This window comes from Eptesicus fuscus, chromosome 14, assembly GCF_027574615.1.
Source record: "Eptesicus fuscus isolate TK198812 chromosome 14, DD_ASM_mEF_20220401, whole genome shotgun sequence".
In the NCBI taxonomy this organism is placed as follows: domain Eukaryota; kingdom Metazoa; phylum Chordata; class Mammalia; order Chiroptera; family Vespertilionidae; genus Eptesicus; species Eptesicus fuscus.
In genome coordinates this window covers 64,198,491-64,219,351 of record NC_072486.1, presented here as the reverse complement: position 1 = coordinate 64,219,351, position 20,861 = coordinate 64,198,491, and the positions used below count along the sequence as shown (strand labels likewise).

Here is a 20,861-nt window from a genome sequence, read left to right as displayed (position 1 = left end):
AACTCAGGGGACACAGGTACTGGAGGTGAACTTTAAATTAAAAATATAGAGAGACTTGAAAAAAAAAAGGATAGGGAATCTACTTATTTTATATTGCATTTAAAAAATCTACATTTGTTCCAAAACCTCCTAAAAAAGTATTATTTTTTTTCTTTCTTCCCAACAGGGATTTCACTTTTCTTGCAATGCACAACCACACCAAAAAAAATTTTTAATCCCTATTTAATAATATTAACTATATTTTTTAAATGATCGCCAAAGTTATTTAAACAAAAAAGGGAAAAATAAGAGGATTTGGGATCTAAGTAATCATTCTCATAGATCAAACTTAAAAATGGTAACTGACACATACTCCCAAGGAGAAGGAAAAAGAAATTCCAAACTTTTATCAAGTTTTCCCCTTTGCCTAAAAACACTATGTTAAATGTAAATAATAATGCTAATCATTCTAAATTCAATTTGGGGATTTTTTTTTTGAGTGCAGCACTTTATTTAGCCGTCACAGATTAATTTTTACAATAATTACAGTGCCTCAAAGGACTTTTTTCCTATAATTATCGCCTTCACAAATTCATTCTTCTAATATATTTAACTTTCCTACAATGCATTTATTAGTAGACTAAGTCACTGAATCAAATTAAACCTGTGCAAAGTTAAACAGAAGACTTCTATTGTAAACATAAGCCAATATAAATGTATATTTTACAACATAGAGAGGAAAGCACTGACCCTGTGCCATCTACCTATAACTATATTGCATTGTCCTGTGGAAGATAAGTTCTGAAGTTAAACTTTTGTTCCCAAGCCATTGGAATAAAGGACACTGAAGAGGAAATGCAATATGTGCATTACTCTTGCAGTTCCCATTGCCATAAGATATATGGAAGCAAATGTGTTAAAATGGAACCAGCTATAAATTATGGTCAAATGATTTTTTTAGTTCGATGGGGAGAAAAAAGCAAAACTCTGTTAACTGTTCCTCACCAGACAAGAGCCTTAGATCTTGTACTTCGGCCTTTGGTTTTGTTTCCTTCAGGTGAATTGGAAGCATTTGCCTTATGAGTTTTCTTATGATGTTCAAGATAAGTCTTTTTGGCAAATGCCTTTCCACATTTATTGCATCTGTGAAGAGAGAAGTTTTTTGTGACTTTTACTTCAATACCAACGTCAGCTACTTCATACTTTTTACTAGGAGAGTTAGAAGTGCCATCATGTTTTGAATCGCTATGTTTTGCTTCATCCCTCGAAGGGCCTCTTTTTGCCACTTTATTTAGAACAAAATCAATGGGCTTTTTTATAGCTCTGATCTCCAAACTGGCTGTTATTTTCCCAAGATAGCGGGATGACTTTTTATGAACCACAGTTATATGTCGTATCACATCACGCTTCCGACGAGTTTCGTAAGTGCAAAGAGGGCACTTGTAGAATTTAACATAAATGTTATTCCCATCTGTGTGCAACTCAATGTGTTTAGTCAAGTTCTGTTTGGAAGTAAACTGACGTTTACAAAGTTTACAGTAAAGTTGCTTAAAGTCAAAGCCAGCTGAAAGTTTTGGTTTCCTGGTTTTTTGCTGGCCACCTGCAGCAGACGGACTGGTTGATTTAGGGCTTTCAGAGTCTTGTTTAACTGTATTTTTCTGTGCTGCCGGTGTGTTCTTTTTTTCATTTGAATGATTTGTTCCCTTTAATTCATTCTGTGGAGAATGGGTAATGGAAGGGGGTGAAGATTCTACAGAATCTGCTGGTTCAACTTTAACTTTTATTTCTGAACTGTTGGCAGTATTATTAGGGCCTTTCTCTCTTTTAGAGTTTGTCCCAGAAAGAGTTATCTTGTGAGCCATTTGCATATGTCTTTTAAGCATTATTTGTGAACTATATTTCCTCTTGCAAAGGAGGCATTTGCATGCGGTTAAATTGTATTCAGCCTTTGAAGACGACTTTTGTTTTCGAGTCTTAAAAGATTTTTTAGGAGAAACAGAATCCAGGAACAAAGGTTGCCCAGGCTTTGTTGCTATATCAGGAGTAATTGAATCCCTCCTTAGTCCTCTATGAACTTCATCAAAATGCCTCCTTACATTCGCTTTTGTAGCAAATGATTTACAACATACTGGACAACTCCTACTTAATGGAACTAGAAGATTCTTACTGCGTCCTTTAGAGGTTTGGTTTGGATTCTTTCGTGTTTCAATGTACTTTTTTAATTCTTCCATCTTTTTCTTATGTACTTTTCGAATGTGACGACGAACACCTCGTCTGGAATTAAATTCTTTTCTACAAAGACAACATATCAACTGGTGACCAAAATCAGAATTGTCAGAAGTTTCCAAGTCAGCCTGTGATTCCTGAGGTTGTTCATCAGATGTGGGTGCAACTTCATCTGCAACCATCTCAACAGGAGGGGGCTCTACAGTTTCCACCTCTGTAACTGTAACTGGTACTGTTTTAGAATGTTCAGTGTCACTTTCTGGTATTTGAACTTCAGTTTGTTCAGGAGTAGTACTGCTTGACTCTGTGACTTCAGTAGGATTATCAGTCCTTGAAATATACTGAAACACTGCATTTTGATTAGTTTCTATGGGTTCTAGCTTAATAATATATTCTCGCTTGTCCACACTTGGATATATGGCTTCTAGGAGATCATTTATGGCTTGGCTTTGTTTATCATTTACATCAGGAAGGTCTGTTAAGAAAAAATAACAACATTTTAATCCGGAATAATTAGCCTGCTATATAGCCTTCTAATATTTTTTAATGTATTATGAATGGCTATCTTAAAATTTATATTTCTGGTTCATGTTCATTTTCATAACAGCATTATCTCTTTTCAGTATTTTATGAAGATAAAAACTAGTATTAAACTAAAATTTGCTTTAAGACCTCAACATAGTATGCAAATGATAAGAAATTGATGCAACGGAAGAGCTACTTCCACTTTTAAATGCCCTTACTATAAAATACATAAGCACATGGGCATCCTAAACAATAAAATATTTCTTATTTTTAGGCAACCAAAGGCAAATCAAAGTTTTCATAACCCAAAATGGATACAACATAATGAAGAATGTTACTACATATAAAAATAATTTTTTTAGAAAATGTAACAGCATTCCTATTAACCTTACCCATAACAAATTAACTACTCTAATTGTATGGAGACATACTTATGGAAATGAAAAATAAAATTTGTAGGAAAATATATAAACACTAGAGGCCTGGTGCACGAAACTTGTGCATGGGGGGGGGGGGGCCTTCACCCCAGCCTGCATCCTTTCCAATCCGAGACCCCTAGGAGGATGTCTGACTGCCGGTTTAGCCCACAGGGATTGGGCCTAAATTGGCAATCAGACATCCCTCTTGGCAATCCAGGATCACTGGCTCCTAACCGCTCACCTATCTGCCTGCCTGATAGCCACTAACCCTTCTGCCTGCCGGCCTAATCACCCCTAACCTCCCTCGCCTGCCGGCCTGATCGCCCCTAACCACTCTCCCCTGCTGGCCTGATCACCCCTAACTGCTCCCCTGCTGGCCTGATTGCCCCTAACTGCCTCTGCCTCAGACCCCACCACCGTGATTTGTCCGGAAGGAGGACTGCACGACCGGAAGATGTCCGGTCGACCCAGTCTAATTAGCATATTACCCTTTTATTAGTATAGATGAGTAACATGATATATAGAAGTATTTGCTAAACCCAGTCCTATTATGTGTTTCCTTAACATGACACAATTCTATTAAAACAAATGATTAAAAACCATGGATTTATTCCAAAAAGTTAGTTTTATTTACTTATACAATAACTAGCAGCCCGTTTGCACGAAGATTCGTGCAATAGACCTTCATTTACCTGGCTGCCTGCACCAGTTTTCTGCCAGCACCCGGGACCCAGGCCTTGGTTGTGGCCACTGCCTTCTGCCTTCCTTCAGGGTCAGGGCTTGGCCCCGGGCAGCGGCCTCGGCTCTGCTGCACCCCAGCCTCCCTGCTACGGATCTTAGGAGCCGACCCCCGTGGTTGCCTGCGATCCATGCAGGCTCCCCACTGGTGCCCAAGGCCGGGAAAGCCTCTGCCCCAGGCTTTCCTGGCCTTGGGCTCGGCCACACCCAGTGTCCCTGCTATGGATCATAGGAGCCGACCCCCTGGTTGTTACCTGCGATCCGTGCAGGCTGCCCGCTGGTGGCCAAGGCCAGGAAAGCCTCCGAGGCTTTCCCGGCCTTGGGCTCCGCCACACCCCAACGTCCCTCCAACGGTTTCCTGGTGGGTGTGGCTGGTGGACGTGGCTTGTGGGTGTAGCGAAGGTACAGTCAATTTGCATATTACTCTATTATTAGGTAGGATTACACCCTCTATAGGGAACTAAATATTCCTATTGGAACAGAGTTGTCTAACACTAGTTACGTTTCCACATACAACTCTAAATTCAAGCCATTACTTATCAAACACAGAATCATATTACCTATCAGTTTAGAAAACAAGATATGACTCATTATAGCTCTTCTTATGTACTTCCTTTTTAAAATGGATAAAGTGTATATAAGAATAACACTTTCACAACAGTATCTCTAGAATGAGTATTGCCAAGAAGAGAGCACAATAATCCTGCAAATCCATTTACCTACAGCATTGGGCAAAAGTTGTTTGTACAGAAATATACAATAATTAATAAATAATAATATAAGAATAAACTCTAGTTTCACATACTCACAACTGTAAACCTACTTTTGCCACACCCTGTATTTCCCTAAGTCATACTAAAAAATAACAAGGATTAACTACCAGAAAATTTATTTTTAATGGTATTTTAATTAAAAAGTTAGATTTGAAACTAATCTTTATAGACTTTTCAATTATATCTCAATGATATATTTTTATAATCTTCTCATTTATATCTCAATTAAAAAATAGTATGTAGCTCTAACAGCAGTATCCAAGTATGAAATTTTTACTTCACTTATGTCTTATAATGCTTTAAATCAGTTTCATGCTGATATTTGAAGTTTGTATTTCAACCCCATCCCAAAAAGTTTAAAAACGCACAAAATCCATAATGCACTATAGTATCAAACTGGTAAAATAAGTTCCATATTTTGTAAGTCCACAAAGAGTTAAATCCCTGAACAAAAAATTATGAAAGTAAGCTATTACTAAAATATTTTAAGGAATTTACATGAGTTCTTTAAAGCAAGAAAATAACACCATTACAGCAACTTAATTATACAGGGGCAATACACTTAATTCAACAAACATCTGGTTCCACAAACACTTTAATGGCCTACTATCTACCTTCTTCACATTAAGTTATTTAAGATTTCAAGTTAGCCCATAATACAATCTAATTTCTGATAAAATGACTGATCTAAATAAATTTCACCGAGAACAAAATTGATCTTCAAATCAAGACCCAGAAAACAGTAGAAAGATTAACACTCTCTACCATTCCCATGAAATCAACTCACTTACTCATTCAACCTTCTCATTCACTTAAGAGGAATCTTAGTAAATGATCAGTCATATCTGGTAACATGATGTTAAAGAACTAAAGACGAAAAATACCAATATCCCCTTCAAGAATTAGTATTGTAACTTACATAAATCCTGACTATAAACTATATGATTCATATGAACATTCAAAAACAATATTCAATATTTTAATACAAATAAATATACTCATAAATCTAACCTCATATATCTATAGGAAAATCCAAGTGAAAAGCGCAGGTATAAAAGTCCATATCTAAGAAACTGAATATAACATTGAGCCAAGTATTTAATTTTATTCTCTATCATTAAATTATCCATAAATGGATATCCATAATTTAACACAAACATACAGTTGAAATATAAAGATACTTAATTATAAAATGCATAACTGAATAAATGACTGAAACTTACTGTCATCCATCTGGAGACTTGGTGGGCAGTAGAATTTTTTGTGGGTAATTAAATTTGGTAATCCTCTGAAGAGACTTCGGCATAATTTACATTCAAAAATAGTGTCCACATCTTTTAATAAAATGTGTTTCAGTTGTTTAGTTCCTAAGGGGAGGGGAAAAGAAAACTTTACACAAAAGGTAACTTCAATATGTACTTTTAAACTGAACAACCATTGTTGAGAATCCAAAAGTGCAGTTTTACTTGTTAAAAACATTACATAGACATTTCCAATTATTACCACAGTGTGTTATTCACAATTTAGTTATAAACTAAGTTTTAAGCAAAAATCCTTCTATCATTTGGATATAAGGACTACTAAAATTAATGCTATTTTTCTAATTCTGAAGTCAATCAATTCTTAGGATATCCCAACAGTGGTCCCAACATCTATTTGTTTGATCATCAAAATGACCTGGGAATAAAGATGTATGTGACCCACCCCCAGAAATTCTGATTCTATAGATCTGGAGTGGGACAGAAAAATTAAATGTCCCCATCCTCTCCCACTCCCTGCCAAAGTTTTTGCCTGGTTCTTCAAGCTTGCTTCTGCATTAGGAAGTAAACATGGAGTTTTGTAACACATTTTCCCCTAATTCCTTAAAGAAAGTCAAAACTGTACAGCCAGCGTGGCAGAGTGGTTGAGCATCGACCTATGAACCAGAAGGTCACAGGGTTTGATTCCCCGTCCGGGCACATGCCCAGGTTGCAGGCTCGATGCCCAATGTGGGACTTGCAGGAGGCAGCCGATCAATGATTCTCTCTCATCATTGTTTCTATCTCTCGCTCCCTCTCCCTTCCTCTCTGAAATCAATAGTTTTTTTTTTTTTTTTAAGTCAAAACAGTGTCACAGGAATGTCTGTGACTTTTCTTTTTTTAAATCAGCTCAAATTACTTCAGATTCTGGGCCAACTAAGGATTATGGCCATTTAGTGTGAGAGTAGATCTTGTCCATAATCTTGAATTTTGCTTAAGCCTCTTGATACCATTATAAATTTACTCAAAACCTTTTTCCCTCCAAAAGTTACCCCAACTGCAATTAATTAAATATTGACATACTAGTTTAAAGCCTGCCTTCTCCAATAAGATTATAAACTCCAAAGCAGCCAAGACCAAGTATGTCTTACTTATAACTACAAAGTATTCGGCTCTAATAGTGCTCAATAAATATTCATTAAAGAAGTGGCAGTGATCTAGGAATTCTAAGCATTGTGACAAAATATCAAAAGGCAGAGAAAAAATAAATGGCAACAAGCATCTAATCTTTAAAATAAAAGCATCCACCAGGAATAAAACACAAATGGAAGGTCTTCTGTCACTACTTCCTACAGGTCATTGCCATAGGTAAATTGAAAAAATTGACCTGTAATGCTTTACTATTTAATGAGCCTTCAGTTTTCTCAAATAAAAGGAAATGATAATATTGATTTAAATTAAAAACAAAAGTGTCCTAAGAAATACCTTTAAGACCACTTATGTATAAAATGCTCTTTCATTCAACAACTATTTGACTCTCTGTTTAAGCTCTGGAACTACTAAAGAATAAACACAATCTTACTAATATAATTAATATTGGCGGGTCCATAAAAATATTTGATTCAACCTTTGCAATCTGTTTATATTTAATTTTCATATTAATCATCACTTTGTATTTTATCATTTTGAAAATAGACCAAACTTCAAAATTCTACTGAAAAAGGATTAGCAGGTTATCAGAACTTTACTAAGTCTTTAGAGGTTCCAATTTTGATAGTCGTGTGACCTTGAAAAGTTGTATAATCTTTGCACTTTGACTTATCCATAATGTAAAATGAACAAACCAAATCTATCTTGGAGAAGTTATTAAAGCGGATATGAACCTAAATACCCCCAAAATTATATATTTGGGTTTCTATTGCAAAATATATACAGGCAGTCCTCAGGTTACGTCAGACTCGACTTACATCGTTTAGTGGTTATGTCGCCATCTCCCATTTACAGTATTTATAAAAAAAAAAAGTTTCGTCATTTCGACATATGTACACATGTGCTTTATGTTTTTTATTATTAATTTACCACAAGTAAAGGTCAGGAATTATCTTTCTTTTGAATTTATTTTACTGTTTCACTTCATTACTGCTGTGTATGTGCTCCATGTGAGTGACAGAGGTGCTTATGTAGGTGGTTTCCAACTTACGGCAAAAATCATGCCGTAGTTACGGACATAACCCGAGGACTGCCTGTATATAAAACTAGAGGCCTGATGCACAAAATTTGTGCAGGAGTAGGCCTTCCTTCCTTCCGGCCGCCAGCAGGCACCCAGGACCCAGGCTTCCCTCGCAGCCCCGGCTTCATCCGGAAGATTGTCTGAAGGACATCCGGTCTAATTAGCATATTACTCTTTTATTATTATAGATGAAATAATTTCCACCACTTCCCAAATCTAAATCAATGTTTACTAGACCATATTACCACAAAATCAGAAAACATAAATTTAAAAAGATTCAGAAGACAGCTTGGATATTATTCTTTATAAAAAAGTAAATTCATACATAAACATACACATACACACACACACACACACACACACACATTTGCCTAGTCCATTTCACATTACAAAATATATTGGCAATAAACTGCTACTCTATTTCTAGTTCAAAGTTAAACTCCTAAGTGACTGACAAACTATAAGAGGTAGACTAAAAAAAGTACTTTATATAAACTTCTCTACTAATCTACATAAAGTTCTCAGGAAGAAAACATAAAAACTTTTTGCAGTTTAATTCTAATTAAAAGACCTTCAAGACCTACACTAAAGATTCAACTCAGCCTTTTAAGGTAGTCAAAAAGGACTAAAGAGGGACACAGAAATAACCTAAACTAGGTTAACATAAGAATTCAACTCAAGAGTTACATAAAAAGTACAGCATGAGGTTATACATTTTTAAAAAGCTACTTGTAAAAACATAAGACTGCATTCCTAAATCAGACATATTACTGTCTACCAGGCTCAATCGACCATAAAAAAAAACCAATACCAATTTCTCATATATTTCTAGTTATAGAGTAACTAGAAGCCCAATGCACAAAGATTCGTGCAAGAATGGGCCTTCCTTTCCCTGACTGCCAGCACCGCCTTTCCGCTCCGCCCCCGGAGCCGCTTCTTTCCGCTCCAGCCCTGCCTTCCAATGCTGCCCAGAGGCCCTGAGCAGCTGGGGCGGTGCGGAACACCTTCATCGTCGCCATGGTGACGACGCAAGCATCCTGCCCTGCCCCCGGCCGCTTGACGCCTATGTATGCAAATTAAACCGCCATCTTTATTAGGTTAATTTGCATACTTAGTCCTGATTGGCTGATGGGTGTCACAAATGCATGGTCAATTTGCATATTTCTCTTTTATTAGTGTATTTGGTATAGAGTGCCCAATAAGCATACAAAAACAAAAAAGTATTTGGCTCTAATTAATCAACCTTAATTATTGATCACAAATGCTACACACTCCCCCCACCTTCCCCCACCTCTGCACACTCACACATACAAAACAGTTGTGTTGATCCAGGCATACTAAATGTCTTTCAGGTCCATGGATATACCAAATTCTATCTCTCTTACTTTTCAGGCCTTCACCTTTTTTCCCCTCTTAGGAATTCTTCCATTTCCCTAGTCTGGCTCACTTATAATCCTTCAGATCTCATGTTATATGTCACATTCTCCAGGAAACCTCTTTGAACCCACCCATTATTTTTGTTAAGAGTTCTTCATCTATACCCTCATAGTATCCTATACATCTATACTATTACCCCACTACCATGTAATTAATTACTTATCTGTATCCCCATTTACCTGGAAGCTCTAAAAAGAACAGAGAAGAGATCTTTATTGCTCACCATTATATTCCCAGTCCTCAGGACCATGGCTTATTAACATTTTTTAAATGACATATTGAAGAGCTTTCTTTATATGTTTAAGAAAACCCTCTCTATAAATAACATTTTTCTAGTCTATGTAGAGTGGACTGGGAAATCAAAAAAGGGACCTGAAAGATTTTCTAATTCTGCTTACACATTTTACCAATGAGAAAAATACTTTTAATTTTTTATTCCATAAATACAGACAAAAAAAACCCTTTTTCCCAAAGTTAGTTTCAGTAGTCATTTAAGGTTGATTTTTCCCCCCATGGGGGTCTAATAACTTTATTCTAATCAGCTACCATTTTCTAATTGCTCTGCTAACTATCAGACATAGCCAACCACTATGTCTTCATAAACAGCTAAAACCTGAGACAACAGACATGGTCACCTAGACAAGCACCATAAAATTCTTCCAACAGCTCTTGAACCTGGAAAAAAAAAAAGCCATGGTGCCTTCCTCCTAATTATTCCTTTTCCTCCCTCTTTCTTACCTTAATTATCTTAGAAGTCACTATACACTACTTACACAGATCACCAATCAGTATTTTTCCAAACACCAGCCCTCCAAAGAGTATGGTTTTTGATGCCTAGAAATTAACTAATTAGTGAATATTTCGGATTCTCACATAATAGGTGTGTAATAAAAATTAATTAAACCTCATCAAGGGTTTATCTGGTGCTATTCTTTAATGCCAAATACATTGTATAAACTGGCAAAATAAAATGGTATACTGCTGGCTTTATTGTTGACTCACACATGAGCTCAGTCTTCAGAATATCATCCCAGCATTGCAAGCAAATTTGTAACTCCTGTCAAACCTTCTGAGTTCCAAGACAAGCATGAAAGAAATTTGTAACTAATAATGCCTTAACATAAGTACTTACAGGTAAAAAGTAGAAAAACTTAAGAAAATTGAAATTGTTATCTTAAAACCACCACTTATAAGGGTTGGTTTAAAAAAATCACAAGGGTACCCAACTGGCATGGCTGTGTTTGAGCGTCGACCTATGAACCAGGAGGTCACAGTTCGATTCCTGGTCAGAGTACATGCCCAAGTTGCGGGCTCAATCCCCAGTTGGGGGGCCTGCAGGAGGCAGCCAATCAATGAATCTCTCTCATCACTAATGTTTCCATCTCTCCCTCTCCCTTCCTCTCTGAAATCAATAAAAATATATTTTAACAATATATATAAAAAATTTTTAAATCACGAGGGTAATTGTGGAACACTGCCACATACTACAATAAGTTTATAAATACAATAAAATTATTTAGTGCCTACTTGGTGAATCTTTTAGTTTAATTTAACAGATATTTATTGAACACCTATTAAATACCAAGTACAATGTTATTATTTTCACTGGAGACATGAAAGTGAAGTGTATGATCTATGCCCCTGAGAAATTCCCAGACTACTAGGCTGCTCTCCTAGGAATGTAGCCCCAAATAACATGCTTTGAAGATGAATTCAAAAAACAACAAATCAAACAAGTAAATCTATTTTTTATTCATTCAAAAACTATTTGATCTTTAAAATATCTAGATTGTAAATTTCCTACAGTTGCTATGTAACAACAACAAACAAAAAAGGCACTCCCTTATATATCTCTGATAAATCACAAGTCCTCTGCTTACAGAGACAGGACTGAGGCATCATCACCCAGTCACAGCTTATACTAAACTGACATTAATGTTGCTTTAAGTAGCAAAAAAAAAAAAAAAACCTTCAAAGAAGGAAAATAATGACAATAGCAAATATACAAAGCTAATTCTCATTTTCGCTACAACTTATTCCTCCTTAAAAGATGTTGTTCCTTGTACATAGCAGTATTGTATTATATAGGCAGACTCTTTTTCCAATAATATATATTATCTCTCTTTACAATATTACACATTTCAAGAATTCAAAAAGATGTCAACTTCATATTAAACCAGTTTTAAATACTGGACAAAGTTATTATCCTTCTCTTTCTCCCTATTTTTCTATTTCTAACCTCAGGACAATTCATAGCTCCTTTGCCTCTACCATAAGACTAAAAGACTAAGAAAGAATATTAAACTCAATTAAGTCCATTTTAATAAATGTCTCATGAAAGTATAAATATTTTTGTTATTTAAATACTTATTTCAGTTTAGGGAGAAAGCTCAGGAAGGAAGGAAGCTAAAATAAAAATGTGAATAGAAAGGAGGGAAATTTGAAAACAGCAAGTTATAGAAGTGATCCTAGAGGATAAAAGCCAAGGCAAGGCTCTAGCAAAGGACAGGGTACAGTAAAGGTTGGTAACACAAGTCAGGGATTCAGAACAAATGACATGTCTCCAATCACCCGACCGTCAGGGATGTCAGAGTAGAAAATCTGTCGGTTGAAGCAAAACAGACAGTTTTCTTAAAAAAAAAAAAAAGAGAGAGAGAGAGAAAGGTATCTATGGACAGATATCAAACAACAGTGGATTGTATTATTAATAAAGCAAAGATATATAATATGCACACTTGGCTACCATTTGTATTATGAAGAAAATGAGGGATTTATGCTTGTATATGCATAGAAGGTCTCTGTAAGAAGACACAAACCATGTAGCAGTGGTTGCCCGAGAAAAAAGAAATTTATTTTTATATATCGTTTTGTACTTTTTTTTTTTTAAACCACAAGCACAATTCCAAAAAAGAAAAATCTATTCAAATTAATTTACAAGTCAAGCACACTGAAATAAAGAGCTATCAAAGGTACAGAAGGATTTGTAATTTAAAGCCAGGAAAAAAAAAGACCAAAGCAAAAGCTGAAGTGTGAGGCAAAGAGAATGGGTCAAAATTGGTCATGCAGTCAGTAGTACAGCACACATGGGGTTGGGTGGACCTAAAAAATGAGTCAACTCCTTCCTCAGCCTTTTATGAACTTCCAGCTTGGGTAGGAATAAATACCAGGTCACAGACAGCCCAGTGTAGGCAGGAGAAGGTGAGTCACTTAAAGAGAGATGATACATAGCTGGAGACAATTATCTGAGCTTGAAGATAAAGGTAGATATCCTAACATGACTACTGCCAACCTGACTTAGCCTCTGTAGGGTTAACAAGAACAAAAGCAAGGACTTCAGAATTTTACCTTCAAATATCTGTCAGATATATACCAACAACATGATAGTTCTTTAAATGCAATGTGTGTGACCCAGCTTATTGGAAAGAGCCTAGAAAGAGATGAGTTACTCATTGCAGGTTTGGAAGCAGAGGAACTGGGAAGAACTTGCAAATCTCAGGTTGGGAAGGGATCTCAATCCCTCCAAACTTCCATCTCACCCTCCCAAGCTTTTAGTCAGGCAACAGCTTGAACACCTCAGTGCTAAAGAAGAGCTACCTCAATAAACTTTAGATTATCCAGATATGTAAGAGATTATCTTGAAGAAATTAAAATTGCTTAGCTATAAGATACATTAATAAAGTAAAAAGTTCCTTTTTATTTATTTTTAATATGTTTTTATTGATTTCAGAGAGGAAGAGAGAAAGATCAATGATGAAAGAGAACCATTGATTGGCTGCCTCCTGCATGCCCCCTACTAGGGATCGAGCCCCCAACCCAGGCATGTGCCCTTGACCAGAATCAAACATGGGACCCTTCAGTCCGCAGGCCGACGCTCTATCCACTGATCCAAACCAGCTAGGGCTAAGAAATTTCTTTTTAAATTCATAATTAGTTTCCTTATACCAGTCAGCATATTTCTAAATCACCTCTAATTTAAATTACTGGGTAAAGAACTAAAATATAGTATTTTCACAATTTGCCTAAATAAAAAATAACTGAGAAGGCAAATCTGTTGGGGACATTTTATTTTCTTATATATTTTTATTGATTTCAGAGAGGAAGGAGAGGGAGAGAGAGAAATAGAACATCAATGATGAGAGAAAATCATTGATCGGCTGCCTCCTGCATGCCCACTCTGGGGATTGAGCCCCCAACAGGGGCATGTGCCCTGACGGCAATCGAATTGTGATCTCCTGTTTCATAGGTTGATTGATGCTCAATCACTGAGCCACACCAGCCGGGCTGCTGGAGACATTTTAAAAGGAATATACTACAAATTTCAGTCACTTTTCTTTAGCTTAAACCAGTAGTTCCCAACCTTTTTTTGGCCATGCCCCACCTAAGCTTCTCTAAAATCCTGATGCCCCCCTGTGACATTTACTATTCAAAAAGTGAACTCCTATTCACATGGAAGAAGACTGAAAGGCCATTAACTTGGTCTAAACAAGCTTCCAAAGAACATGGCATCCATGAAAGAGAAAAATAAAAGAACGAAAGGACAGTTGAAGTACTGAGGAAGAAATCACTAAGAAAGTGTTAAAAAAAATAGTAAAAATATGAAGTGATATGAAAAAATAGCAAATAAAGTTTCAAAACATATAATAGAGAACTGAAATGCATAAATATGTCACAATATATATTTACATACTGTGTATGAGGCCCCTAGAACCATAAGAAATGCAAAAAATTCACTGTTAATAACTCATTCTCAAATTGCGCCCCTTAAAAATCAAATTGCCCCCAGTGGGGCATCTACCCCACATTGGGAACCACTGACTTAGACAGTAAAGAAATGGCAAACACAGAAAACAGATATGACCCACAGTTCAACAAGGAAACAAATAGTTTCATTTTATATATTCATCTTTCAAAGTTAAAAAAATATATACTTTTTGAGTACAGGATCTTGCTGAAAAGGTATTTTTTATAGGACAAAGAATTATGAATGAACCAATTCTAACTTCTTAATCAAATAACACTATAAAACTGAAGTAGTAGAAAATAACCTTATTAATTCCATATTATGAATTTTTAAAAAGCAAAGAATATTACTGTGTGAAAAACTATTACCTTCATTTCCATGATATAAGAACAAAAAGAAATTTTATCGTTTTACTAAAAGTAGCTAACAGAAACTCTTACTACAAACAGAAACTAACCATTCTATTATGCCATAAATATATTTAAATACAGTCCCTAATAACTACAATTTTAATTGTATTTACCATAGGAGAATTTAGCCTATCAATATTACTGTTAGCCAAGGGTAATTATCAAAAGTAAAAAACAACAACAAAAAACACCCTAGGTTATACCACCAACCAACCTGAGCACAGATATATGGTATATACACAATATTTACTTAATTAAATATACATAAAAGCAATACCATGAGGACTATAGTTGAAAAGTATAATGGATCTTAAAGAGTCAAAGAAAAAAACTTTTTAGATTAAGAAACAATTTATTTCTTAGAATCCTAAAATAAACTAAATATATGTGTTTTTCCTAACAATGTTTTAAAAACAAGCACATCAAAAAATTTCTCATCAATACAAAACATGTGGTTGCACAAAAATTATCTTTTTGAATCTCAGTATATTTTCATTAAGATAAATAGTAACGTAAGTTACTATTTACCTTAATAATTTCATTATGATAAATAAAATAACAAAAGATAATCCTTTAAGTGTCCATCAGTTTGCTTGTTCATATTTGACTCAATAGTCTACAATGTCAGAAAAGCCAAATCCACTTGAGGTGAACAAGTGAATCATAAGAATCAAAGCAACTTGAGATCTTACTGATAAATAGCTCTCAATCATTATATGTAGTAAGCATCATCTCCTTAAAGCACTGAACTACAACTACACTTATATATCTAATTATTATAATAATCTAATGGGAAAAAAAACTAAACAAATATAGCTGACTTATTTTAGCCATCTTGTGCTATATTATAGATATTCAAACTCTATAAACTCCAGGGTTAGGCAGAAGAAGGTGAGTCACAGAGATGATAAGTAATTAATCTAGGACAAGTGACATCTCAGACACTGTAATAACCCACTCTTCTAAAATTTATAAAAACCCAATATAATTTACTACTGCCCTTTGAGAGTTTATAAAGAACATGTCAAAAATAACAATGAATCTTTAAGAGGAAGAGGCACTTTATCAGCAGATATACAACATATTTCTTTAAACCATACTAAAGTTTATTTTTAAAATAAATATATAATATATAGTACTGAAAAAGAATCTCTAGATCACATATTAATTCATCCACTTTTAAAAAATACATTAAAATATATTTTAAAACAGTATATACATTTTAATTTTAAAAAATTATTTCTAAAGATTTCTAGGTAGTTTTTAACTACTATGTGAAGATTGAAAAAATACATCCTAAATCATTCATACCTGATCGAAAGCACTCAATTATTTGTTGAATACCAGATTTGGATGTCTGTAGTGGTTGCTGTAACAAAGGAGCATCTCCAGGTTCCAGGATATAAACTACATGGAAGACAAACACCCACCCCAATCCCCACAAAAAAGGGTTATTTAAATCATTTACTATTGAAGTAAAACAATGGTTTGCTACAATCATGTAAAAGACAATCACACTTGTATACATTTCACCATCATTTTTGTAAGAGAAAATGAAATAATGGGGAAAAAATAACTAAAATCATTCTCAATTTAAGGCTAAAATAAGATTATCTAAAGCTAGATAATAAGTTTAAATGCAAAGATTGTCCTATCCTGGTATTATTTAATACATATTTAGCATGTTTGCCTTTTTATTATCCTTGAGAGGAACCACTATATTTAACCAAAGTTTTAGGGCAATGATGGCCTAACCACACCTCATAAACCATTCCAAAACCCTCTGGACAATCTAAAGCTCTCTGGGCAACTGTGAGAGCAAAATTCAAAAACCACTGCCTAAGGAAAGAACTGGTCATAATGACAGATGTACAAGAATGTTCACTGCAAGATGAGTGATAAAAAAAAACACACAACTGTGGTACATTTATACCATGGAATACTATGCAGCAGTAAAAAAGAAGAATCTCCTACCCTTTGAGACAGTATGGAGGGACCTGGAGGATATCTCATGCTTAGTTAAATAAGTCAGTCAGAGAAAGACAAGTATCACATGATCACACTCATATGTGGAATCTAAGTAATAAAATAAACTGATGAACGGAGTGGATCCAGAGCATGGAACAGAGTGTAGAATCTCAGAGGGAAGGCGGAGGAGGGTGGGTGGGTAGGAGGTAATCAACCAAAAACCTTGTATGCATATATGCATAACTCATGGACATGGGGGTGGGGGGTTGCGGAAGGGGTCATTGGGGGGGGGGGGGGAAGGGGGTATATGTGATACTTTTAACAATTATTTTAAAAAATAAATTTCAAAAAAGAATGTTCACTGCAGCACTCTGTAGCACTGTAAATAATTGAGAAAAATTTCAAACAACTTAAGAGTCTCAAAAAGAACCAGACTAAGTAAACTAATAAACATCCATACAGCAGAATCTGATTACTGTTGGAAAGCATGAGCTAGATCTACATATACTGACAACAAAGGATGTCAATAATACATTATTAAGCAACAAAAAACAGGTTATAGAACATCTCATTTATATTAATATATATTTCAATACATACACAAAGAAATAAATTTAACATATACATGTATATGTAATCACAAAAGGTCTGATGGGTTACCAACAAAACTTAAAGGTTCTGTTAAGGTGGCAATTTTTTTTAAATTGGTTTCAGAGAAGAAGGGAGAGGGAGAAAGATAGAAAAATCAATGATGAGAGAGAATCATTGGTCGGCTGCTGCTTCCTGCACGCCCCCTACTGGGGATCGAGCCAGCAACCCCGGCATGTGCCCTTGACCAGAATGGAACCTGGGACCCTTCAGTCTGCAGGCCGACACTCTATCCACTGAGCCAAACGAGCCAGGGCATAAAGTGGCAATTTTCACTTTCTGCCTCACACTTCACTAGTACTTCAGAGCCTGGGTTTTTATATGTGTGCATTTGAAAAAGTATACATTTATTATAATAAGATAAAAATATTCCCATTTTAAAAATTAAATTTTTTTTCATATACAGAGGTTTAGATCGGGGTCCTCAAGCTGCGGCCCGCGGGCCACATGCGGCCCGCCAAGGACATTTATCCGGCCCACCAGGTGTTTTTGCCGCCGCTGCCTGTCCTGCTTAGCAGCCAACTTAGCAGTGTGCATAGGAATTTGTTCATAGGTGTTTTTTTTTAAACTATAGTCCGGCCCTCCAACAGTCTGAGGGACAGTGAACTGGCCCCTGTTTAAAAAGTTTGAGGACCCCTGGTTTAGATTATCCCTGCTTTCCAAAATTCTCAGATTAGCTGTATAAATATGCAATAAATTAGATGATGGTAATATGAAACAAGGTAATGAAAAGGAAAACTGAATTTTCTATCAGATATCCAATAGAGAGATGGTTATGTTGGAGAAAACCAGCCACTTTAATTACCTCTTTTTTTAATGTTATAATGTTTTATTCAACTAGCATTCCCGTTGCAGGAAAAATCCTGCAATAGGATTTCCTGCTGCACTCTACCCTGCCTCCACTCCGCCCTTGTCACCCGCCCCGCCTTCTCCTCCAGCCCGCCTGCTTTTCCGTTCATGCCCGGCCCCGCCTCTGCTCCGCCCTTGTCACCCGCCCTGCCTTCTCCTCCAGCCCACCTGCCTTCCCCTTCACCCCGGCCCTGACTTCGCTCCTCCCTTCTCCTCCCCCACCCCTCCTGGTTTGATTGCTTCTTCGAAGCTTTACTCCCTTCTGCAGCTCTTGGCTTCTTTCCACGCTGTCTTGATATGCAAATTAGCCGCCATCTTTGTTGGGGTAATTTGCATACTCGTCCTGATTGGCTGGTGGGTGTGGCGTGGCTTAGGTGTAGCGAAGGTGCGGTCAATTTGCGTATTTGTCTATTATTAGATTAATTACCATGTTCACCCAGGATCATCTGCTCAGCGTGGGGAGATAAGGATGGTTACTTCAGCCCTGTGTGCTGCTACTACTTCAGGGCCTGGGTTTAGATAGCATTTAGCTCTCTGAGCCTGCAGTCCTGTGTATATAGACTCTGCAGCCTTAGATTCTCTTTTAGGCTTGTGCTCAGTGTACACAAATGGGAGGAACTATGTCTCAAAACCAAGCCATTTCATTAAGCAAAATTTTCCTAATTTTAAGAGACAGTATGGGGGTACTTTAAATGAATTCAGAACATACACAAATACAACTCTTTTTTTTTTTTTTTTTCATTGATTTCAGAAAGGAAGGGAGAGGGAGAGATAGAAACAATGATGAGAGAGAATCATTGATTGGCTGCCTCCTGCACACACACACCCACCCCCCCCCCCCCCCACTGAGGATGAAGCCTGTAACCTAGGCATGTGCCCTTGACTGGAATCAAACCTGGGACCCTTCAGTCCACAGGCTGCCGCTCTATCAATGAGCCAAACTGGCTAGGGCCACAAATACAACTCTTGAGAACATCTGACACTGGCCCTAACTGCGCTGATTAAGACTCCAGACCTGGACTGTGTTGAAATTCTCTTTCTGCCATTTACTGGATACAACCAGGGAAAATGAAAATCTCTGACCACTCTTTTCTCATCTCTAAAATGGGGATAGCAAAAGTACCTAAATAATAGGATTGTATGAGAATCAAATTAGCTAATAGAGGTAAACTGACTAAAAAAAGAGCCTGGAATATACTTAGTGCTCAAGAAATGTTCTATCCCCATCACCACCACCACCACCACCACCATGTACAAAATCAATTGCTTTCCTGACACCAAAAACTGAAATCTTTTCCAAAATCTAAAAGAAGTAGAATTCAACCCTTAGAGAACCAATTATCAGAAGTTTGTAAATAGACTGGTGATACCATTTATTTGGATTAGATAGATCTCTTTCCAGTATTTGTACTTTATAACTGATAACTGTTTTTAAAAACAGTAGTAACTACAAAAGAGAAGGTAAAAATTGTACAATTTTAAAGAACCAAAAGCTTCAAGGTCTGGCTCTGTGGCAAGAATCTAGAAAGGGAGAATGAAAAAACAGCAATGAATAAGGGAAGGATAAAGGAAAAAATGGAAACTTCTCCTTAGAGCCCCCTCTCATCTAGGTACATGCTCCAGAAAACTTTCTATAATATATCAACTTCCATTTCCATGTGACAACATCTGACTTTAAAGCTAAACTAAATTTTGTTACCCATCACCTTCAAACACTGCTATCACCAGAACACATATACCTCTTGAGATACCATTCAAAATAAACCCAGGATTAGCTTAGTTATGCAAGGACACATCCACTTGTATACACATCTGTGTAGTTCCCATTTAAGAAACTAGTCTTTCTTCATTAACACAAAAAAACTTATTATTAATATTTTCATTAAATTTTTTACATATCCTATCATCCCCTCCCAAAATCAGGTTATATAGCCATTTAGGAAAAACAAAACAAACAACATCTCCCTCCAACCAAAAACCCAAACCCTCAGAAGTTAGCATCTTTCTTTACATCCTTCCAAGAACACACTTTCGGAATAAAGATACCTGTTTGTAGAGTATTGTCTCCTACCTTAAAACAAGCCCCTTAAAAGATCCTTCTACTAATCATGTCTGGGAGTTGCTTTCAAATAATAGAGGGTGGTGGAGCAGTTGGAGGGTGTAGAAGGAATTCATGGGGAGGGGAGAATAGACATGGAAAGAGATTGTCCATATATTGATAACTGATGGGAGTTGTGCAATGGTTATATCAGATTCCTTATACCATTCTCTGTACTTTTGAATGTTTAAAAATTTCTATAGCAATAAAAAAAAAAACATTCTTAAAACATAACTAAGGTACTGGCCAGTGTGGCTCAGTTGGTTGGAGCACAGTCCTGTTGGAGCACAGTCCAAAAGGTGGCAGTTCGATTCCCAGTCAGGGCACATAACCAGGTGTGGGTTCCATCCCTGTTCCTGTGCTTACGGGAAACAACCAATCCATGTTTCTCTCTCTCTCCTTCTCCTCTCCTTTCGACTCTAAAATCAATAAACATATCCTCGAGTGAGGATTTAAAAAAAAAAAAATAATAATAACTGCCCAGTAGGTGTGACTCAGTGGTTGAGCGTCAACCTATGAACCAGGAGGTCACAGTTCAATTCCCGGTCAGTGCCCAAGTTGCAGGCTCAACCCCCAGTGGGG

At 36.3% G+C, this 20,861-nt stretch overlaps 1 protein-coding gene across 2 annotated transcripts in view; it reads right to left on the bottom strand.

Annotated features, from left to right (window-relative positions):
- Nucleotides 1-20,861, bottom strand: part of ZNF800 (zinc finger protein 800) — a 48,890-nt gene that overhangs the window by 24,239 nt on the left and 3,790 nt on the right. For both annotated transcript variants that reach the window (XM_054726607.1, XM_054726608.1), the window contains 3 exons: nucleotides 16,028-16,123; nucleotides 5,884-6,027; nucleotides 985-2,680 (listed from right to left, as the gene is read on the bottom strand). In XM_054726607.1, coding sequence (XP_054582582.1) covers nucleotides 985-2,680; nucleotides 5,884-6,027; nucleotides 16,028-16,123 — 1,936 coding nt within the window. The remainder of the gene's footprint in view (nucleotides 1-984; nucleotides 2,681-5,883; nucleotides 6,028-16,027; nucleotides 16,124-20,861) is intronic.